Raw genomic sequence first — 7,628 nt, forward strand, 5'->3', positions numbered from 1 at the left:
ATATATATATATGTGTGTGATTTTTTTTTTGTATGTATGTATGTATGTATATGCATATGTATATATACATATATATGTGTTTATATATGTATATGTATATATAAATATATTTGTTTGTATGTATATGTATATATATATTTGTATAGATGTTTGTATATATATGTGTATGTTTTTTATTTTGTATATATATTTATATTTTTATTTGTATATAGATATGAATATATATGTATATTTTTTTTTGCTGTTTATTTATTTTATTTTAAATTTTTAAAAAAAAATCGATTTTTTTTCATATTTTTTCGGAATTTTTTTTAAAATATGACGTGACATGCTGATGTGGCAAAAATCTATGTGGCGTGCCACGTCAGCCGCCACGTGGCATGCCACGTCAGCGGTTAACGGACACTTAACACCGTTTTCGTATTGTGTAGCAAATTGCAGTTAAATCGGGTAGTTCGTGTATCAATTTGGCACATTTGATAATTTGGTGTAGTTTTTTGTCAAATTAAAAATTCGTGTAGGAAAAGGTCACATTTTACAAAGTTGGTGTAGGAAAATGTCATTTTCCCTTTAATATATTAATGCATATACACAAATTGATTTAAATATCGATCGTAACAACAAATTGTTCGGAGGCCGCAGGAATTAATGGTCTAAATATTAAAATTCATGACCTTATAATTTACTGTTTGCGTTGGATTTAAATTTAGTTACTAAATCAAAAGAAAAAGGAAAAACATGCCAAAAATAAAAACCATGAATTGCTCCCTAATGATCTATAAAGTATTAGTTTTTTTTTTTGGTGAAATATAAAGTATTAGTTATTGTTTTACTATACTATATTATATTATACTATACAATACGATAAAATACTATACATAATACGTATACATTTACGACGAACAAATTCCGATAAACTATTATGAATATGTCAATATGATCATAATTTCAAAGTAATTAATGTGGTTTTTATTTTTTAATCTTGGATTTGGTTAATTTTTGGGGGGCGGGGAATGATAGCATGCGATCGCGTACACGGATACGACGGAGGAGATATACGGAGCGAAGGCCACTATGAATGTGTGGGACCCATCGATACAGGAAGTGAATGAGTTCAGTCTCTCTCAGATTTGGCTTCTGTCCGGATCTTTCGACGGTTCCGATCTCAATAGCGTCGAAGCTGGTTGGCAGGTACGCCCTCCTTCTTTTACTCTTTTCACTTTTTGACCCCGGAAAAAAATAAATAGACTAAAACCCCCCTCTAATTATTATTAATGAAAAAAATATGTGAGGGTAAAGCTTTTGAATATTCTACTAGACAGGTCAGTCCGGAGCTGTACGGTGACAGCAGGCCTAGACTGTTCACCTATTGGACGGTATGCTTCTTCTTTTATATATATCCAGTTGTTTTGCTTCTATTCCAATAATAAATTTTTGATATTTAAATAAAGATTACTTTGATTAGTAACATTTAATTTTTATTTGGATACATATATATATATATATATGTATGATAATGTTTTTCAGAGTGATTCATATCAAGCAACAGGGTGCTACAATCTTCTGTGCGCTGGATTTGTACAAACTAATGACAGAATTGCCATTGGAGCTGCCATTTCTCCCGTCTCTACCTTCAAAGGCAGCCAATTCGACATCTCCATCCTCATTTTTAAGGTATACATATATATATATACATATATATATATATATATAACGATGAAAAAGAATTCATAACAAAAAAAAAAAAGAATTCGTAACGATGCAGTGATCATTTTATATATCTTTGGTAAATAAAAAAACGAAGGATCCAAAGCAAGGGAACTGGTGGTTAGGCTTTGGAGACAACACATTGGTAGGTTACTGGCCCTCGGAGCTATTCACGCACTTAAGCGACCACGCCACGATGGTCGAGTGGGGCGGAGAGGTCGTGAACTCACGAGCCGCCGGGAGGCACACCACCACCCAGATGGGCTCCGGTCGCTTCGCCGACCAAGGCTTCGGCCAAGCCTCTTACTTCCGAGACCTCGAGATCGTCGATCCCGACAACGCCCTCGTCCCTGTCCGAGACATCAAGACTGTGGCCGAGAACACAGACTGTTACAGCATCGAGAGCTTTCACAGCAATGAGTGGGGCACTTACTTTTACTATGGTGGACCCGGGTTTAACCCTAGGTGCACTTAGACCAAAAGAGATTTTCTACTTGGAATTGTCATTAGATGTGTGTAGATATTTTGGGTAGAAGAATGAGAAAGGGCGAATGTTAACGTGACATTGAAACGTCTGCAGAAATTCAGGATTTAATGAGAACCACATTTATTGGTTCGAACTCGAGACTTCTGGTCCTGCAAGAAACTTCAGTACTGTCTAAATGAGTTATGATTCTTCTGGTGTCTCCATCAGTCATTGACAAAAGCTGCAAGCGAATTTAAGACCAAAGAATTTTTCAATGCTCGGAGACTGGGAGGAACTGGTGTCTGCAGGCATGGGTTCTTTACCCAGAAATCATCCAGATTCTTACTCGGGTCGGTCGGTCAAAGTACGCACTGGTATCTGGTTTGACAGAATACCGATCAATCCGGTATGGGTTGGCAATCCAGCGAACCCGGTTATTGATTTTTCTGGTGCTGACCATCTGTACCAACGGATCTACATTCTACCATTCTACTTGATTCTGGATATTCTGTCATCAGATAGGCTGGAGCAGGTGGTGTTCCGGGTCCTGTTCTGTGGCATTATCCCCAGTAATAGTGTTAGTTCCCGGGATGAACATAGGGATTCACTTGAAAACCGAGAAAGAATTCTCGGTTAAATCTCGGATACTAGGACTGGATCCATCTGGTGCAGATCAGCTACTCGTTTGGCGCCGCAACCAAGTCTACGGGTCCGGCGGAATCTGGAAGAATGGAAGAATGGAACTTCCCGTCTAAAGCTGGAATTATTAAGGGAGTACTGAGCTGGTCATTGAGACTGCGAGATTGTCTCAAGAACTCCATATACTGTTGGAAAAGAGAAGATGTGATGTAAGCTAATCATTATTAAATAAATGACCAATATCAATAAAGAGCTTAGAGATGATCTGTTGTTATACCGTAGCTCTGAAACGTATCTGGCATGAAAAATCAATCAGCCGGTACCAACATCGGTGCCACAAACCCATCTTGGATTCCAAGAACTAGCAAACAGTGAGTATACATGTAAAGTGTCTCGAGGACCACAAATTAAAAGAGACAACAAGATGATCTCTGGGTATCCATGAATGAATATAATAAATTTTCCACTTACCTTGTGTGGAGTATGGAATGATGGAAAGAACCGTAACGTGCATTGTCCAGGTCTACGGACCACAAATATCCAAACAAAATCATGCTGTCTTGTTAGACAGAGACACACATCCAAGCAGGACCATGTTTCAAATGATTCCCACATTTGACGAGTCCCATAGGAATGATCTTTAGTTCCTTGCATGCATTTGTTCACATGGAGGACTTTGTTTCGTTCTGGATCTGCGTCCAGGTGTCCACATTCCTCAGTCTAAAAGACAAACATGTGATGCTGCATGCAAAATTCATAAAATATATCGGCATAGATTTGCATATGAATATATACATGAACATGCCCTCTACACAGATCTATATGCCCATGTATCCAAGCATTATACTTTTATGCAAAGGTATATACTAATCCCCAAAAATGTCAATGTGAAGAAACAAACAGAACAAGTTGAGCATGCAGCCAAACCGGAGGTGGGTAACACGTAATACAGTCAAACATTCTGGAAACTGAAAAACACATAAGAGTTACTAATGTGGGGCTATGTTAAAAGAAAGATAGAAAAAGAAGTTGGATGTCCAGTTTCATCCAGGCATAAGATCTGATATAAAAAGGTTAAAACCTTGTGGTAAAAACCGATCAAACTATGCATATGTCCACAATGGTCAGATTAGTAAGCACATGCAGCTGCAAGAAAAAGCTTGATCTTATTTGATCTTGCAGGATCAGAACAAAAAGCATGAAAATTCCAAGATGGGCAGAAAGTGTGAAAGGGAAAATGAAATAAGATAAGAGGACAAAAAAGGGGTCCATGTGCTTGTCTTGATGTAGATGGATTCATCATCAAGGCTCACTCAATTATGTAAACAAGCCTTTCGTCGTTTCTAGCCTTGTGGTTAAAAAACCAAATCAAAACGTGCAATATTATCTCCTGCTGGTATGAATATCTGAAAAAGCAGAAAGCTTAATGCAAATGTTCACATTTATTGACTCTTTTCCTTTTTGGGTCAAAGTTTTCTCTTGAAACTAAACTGAACCACTTCGTCTAAAGATTCCTCACCTATTATCCATTGACAGGAAAAAGTGCTCACTTTAGATATGCCTCTTTATATACACATATACACATGCAAGCCAACTACTTTGTACTTCACTAAATAAATACCATCTTATCAACCCACCTTCTTCCTTGCTTTCCTTCTCTGTTTCTCTCTGTATTCTCTATTGCATGGCAACAGCATCAAAGTCACCTGATTCATCTTCCAATATGGATATCGTTATTGAAAGAAATCCTCCAAAGTCAAGGTTATCAGAACTAGGAATCACATCATGGCCTAAGTAAGTACTAAACATGCATATGCCATGTTCCTAACCCTACCACACAGATTTTCTCTCTCTTTTCCCCTCATTTTTACTGGTTATAACGGAGTGTTATTCTTGATGAATCTCTCGTAAGTAGATGGGGCTGTCCACCTGGAAAATATGCGCTGAGATATGAAGCAAGACAGACATGCTACCTGCTCCGGGGAAAAGTGAAGGTTTATCCAAAAGGGTCACCGGAGTTTGTAGAATTTGGTGCAGGAGACCTTGTGACCATCCCTAAGGGCCTTAGCTGCACTTGGGATGTATCAGTTTCCATCGACAAGCATTACAAGTTTGATTCTCCATCTTCTCCATAAGTCTTTTTACTTAGGACCTAATCATGGGTTAGTCTTCCTAACCATGAACATGAAATTCTATTCAGGCAAAAAAGATTATATAGAAGAAAAAAAAGTGCTCAGGAAGCATGCGAGACCCTCCTAGGTTTTCTGTTTCTTGATGTAATTTCTTTCCTTATGATAGATCAGACTATCACTATTAAATATACCTTAACTTCTCAGTTCGAAACTCATCTGATCTAAACAACAACACGCAAGAATTTCAAGTATGGTAACCCTAAGAGCAGTCTAGTATCACAATGAACAAGGTATACTTGCACACCAACATTACTTTTTTTTTCCTTACAGCAAGGAAAAAATTATCACTTTTGCTCAATCATCAGAGTAAAGCACTCTCCTAGCTATTTTCAAAGATCCCGGGATAAATTATTAGTAAAAATATAATCCAAGAGTTAGATACTCTCTATCCTTCATTATAAAGTAAATTAAAGGGTGAATACACCTATTCTACATCCATCTGCATAAACCCAAACATGATTAGTGAAACTCTATGGATCCATTGGAAAGATTCTTCTAAGATAAGAAAATAAGATATGCACAAGATTGTACCATATCCTCTTTCGACGCAAGAATACGAAGGTCAAAGTCCTTTACCTGGTATTGTTCTCTAATTTCGTCTTTAAACTGTTCGCCTAGATCTTTACCAAAGATTCCAATCAGTGGTTAGTGGTGATTATCATTAGGTAAACCCATAAAGAACCTTTGGAATATTTTTTTATGACATGTGAAGCACAGGAATGTGAAGAAAGCATATATTCTGCAGTATTGATCCTTGACCAGATAAAGTAAAAGCTTGCACTCCCAAATACCTCTAAGAGCAGCACCAGCATCTGATGCGTCTTATAAGCAATTATAAAAATGTGGAGGATAGGATATAGCGGCAAATTGAAGGAATTGTCTGATATGTATATTCCTGTGTGTGTGTATATATAGATAGAGAGATAGAGAGAGACAAAAAAAGTGGGAGGCTAATATTCTTGGCAAATACTTAATAATATATATAAAGCGTCAACTCAAAGTGGCTAATCTTCCCGGTTTCCATGCAACTTTGGTGTTATTAAGAATCAAACAGAATAACTTTATACCTCACAAAAATTGGTGCCCATAATAAATTATAAGATATGGCCTTCAAGGCTAAGAAACAGAGATAGATGAAACAGAACACATTTTTTATACACAGATGGATCTCAAACATGTTATGTTCTCAACTCACAGAATATGCTTTTTTTTTTCCGCCAGTAACTGACTGAAAAATTTATATAAAAGAAAGCTAACCTTTATGAATCTGGGAAGTGGATTTGGTTTGACGACAAGTATGCCAAAAGCTTCTTGTCCTCTTTTATCCAAAATGTTTTTTCTTCTAATTGTATGATTTCTGCACTAACCTGCAAGAAAAATGTATGTCTCCGAGCTGTGGTTAAATCCCTTGTCAAAATAACAACTTGGTCCACGAGCCCAAAAATGGGAAGACAGCAATCAGCATCCTCAAAAGCAACGGCTTATCCCTGACTCTCCATGGCCGGCTCACTTTTCTTTTGTACGGCAGCTTTGGTCGCCCATTTTCGCTTGATGGATTTTCAGGAGCATATTTAATATCCTTTTGTGTGTCTAGATCATCCCATCCCCCATACCTAGAATCTGTACTGCTGGGATCAGCATCTCCTACCACCCATGAATTGTACCCTCCAAGATTTATGCCAGCCAGGTTTTCCTCCTGTCTATTGTTGCTTGATCTTGTGTAGCCTACGGTTGCAGATCTTGAAAATGTTGTTCCTCTGGTTCTTCTGACAGGTCTAATGCTTGGTCTACTCCAAGCCTTATCAATCACAAGGGGCAGAATGGACTGTACAAGCGGAACTGCTAGTGCCATCAAACCTGCATTTGAGTCTGTTCCTAGCAGCAAAGATATGCCAATGGGTGCAACCATCCAACTGAAAGCCCTAAATACCTGCACTTGGAAGCAAGCCATTACGTCAGCATCTCAAAAAATGTCAGTATGCAGTCCATGTGATTCGCGGTACTATCAAACTGCTTTAGAACCAGTAACAAGCTATAGGTTTAACCGCTAAAAAGTGTCACTAAAAACTAAGATTGGCAACCAAAGTTATGGATGCTCCAAGCCTAAAACATGATTACTGAGAATCAGACAGTAACAATGATCACCACTGCTGTTCTCAGCTACCCTGAAAACTCAACATGACAATTTACGATCTCAGACTTGTGCATTCTAATGAAAACCAGCATTTCTATTGTCTCGTGGAACTCCTAGGCATGTGCTACAAATCAAACGCAAAGTATTTATCATCGACAAGGTTTCAACATGGCAGTATGGAACTCACTAACATAAGGCTTTTCACTTATGAAAGAATTAGGAGTCTTCCCATATACTAAATCAAACTTATCATCAATAGTCTTATGCGCCTTTTACCCATAAAACTAGTCAAAAATCATTCGACAACAAATCATTGAATCAAGTAAAGCTGCTCTATGTAACAATTTCTCTATCCACTCAACAAGCAAAATAGCAATAGCATGGTCAATACACCGGCAAGTAAACCATGATATTTTCCTATACCCAGCAGCTTCCTTATCAATCAAACCAGGTGAAAGTTAGCCCAAAGTTTCAGCCTTTTTCTCTTCCG

The 7,628-nt window shown here is 37.7% G+C and overlaps 3 protein-coding genes and 1 long non-coding RNA gene across 7 annotated transcripts in view; 2 read left to right on the forward strand and 2 right to left on the reverse strand.

The window, feature by feature from the left end:
• Positions 1 to 2,327, forward strand: part of LOC104820761 — a 5,954-nt gene extending 3,627 nt beyond the window's left edge. For both annotated transcript variants that reach the window (XM_010551343.2, XM_010551342.2), the window contains 4 exons: positions 1,021 to 1,191; positions 1,323 to 1,376; positions 1,528 to 1,674; positions 1,805 to 2,327. In XM_010551343.2, the coding sequence (XP_010549645.1) occupies positions 1,021 to 1,191; positions 1,323 to 1,376; positions 1,528 to 1,674; positions 1,805 to 2,182 (750 nt within the window). In that variant the 3' untranslated portion in view covers positions 2,183 to 2,327. The remainder of the gene's footprint in view (positions 1 to 1,020; positions 1,192 to 1,322; positions 1,377 to 1,527; positions 1,675 to 1,804) is intronic.
• Positions 2,260 to 4,878, reverse strand: LOC104820760. Of its 2 annotated transcripts, none has more exons than XR_772965.2 (5): positions 4,786 to 4,878; positions 4,450 to 4,518; positions 3,284 to 3,553; positions 3,090 to 3,173; positions 2,260 to 2,997 (listed from the first exon to the last, which is right to left on the reverse strand). It is a non-coding gene; the product is annotated as an uncharacterized LOC104820760 (long non-coding RNA). The 2 variants fall into 2 exon arrangements; XR_772966.2 differs by having other exon boundaries at positions 4,450 to 4,527.
• On the forward strand, positions 4,450 to 5,159 carry LOC104820759. Its single transcript, XM_010551341.1, has 2 exons — positions 4,450 to 4,606; positions 4,728 to 5,159. The coding sequence occupies exons 1-2, from the start codon at positions 4,497 to 4,499 to the stop codon at positions 4,945 to 4,947; spliced, it is 330 nt and encodes a 109-aa protein (XP_010549643.1). The 5' UTR covers positions 4,450 to 4,496; the 3' UTR covers positions 4,948 to 5,159.
• The window catches only part of LOC104820758, a 3,598-nt gene continuing 870 nt past the window's right edge, over positions 4,901 to 7,628 (reverse strand). Inside the window, exons 2-3 of one of the 2 annotated variants that reach the window (XR_772964.1) lie at positions 6,262 to 6,934; positions 4,901 to 4,984 (exon numbers count right to left, since the gene is read on the reverse strand). Coding sequence is in view for 1 of the 2 variants with exons in the window: in XM_010551340.1 (XP_010549642.1) it covers positions 6,416 to 6,934 (519 nt within the window). In the remaining variant the exon portion in view is untranslated. Of the gene's footprint in view, positions 4,985 to 6,136; positions 6,935 to 7,628 lie in introns of those variants that run through there. The other variant, XM_010551340.1, reaches the window with a different exon arrangement.

The sequence above is a fragment of the Tarenaya hassleriana genome, unplaced genomic scaffold, assembly GCF_000463585.1.
Source record: "Tarenaya hassleriana unplaced genomic scaffold, ASM46358v1 Cleome32, whole genome shotgun sequence".
NCBI classification, from domain to species: Eukaryota; Viridiplantae; Streptophyta; class Magnoliopsida; order Brassicales; family Cleomaceae; genus Tarenaya; species Tarenaya hassleriana.

Coding starts and splice junctions, on each gene's coding strand:
- LOC104820759 (XM_010551341.1), top strand. CDS start 4,497: ATGGCAACAGCATCAAAGTCACCTGATTCATCTTCCAATATGGATATC. Junction 4,607..4,727: donor GGAATCACATCATGGCCTAA/GTAAGTACTAAA, acceptor TCTCGTAAGTAG/ATGGGGCTGTCCACCTGGAA.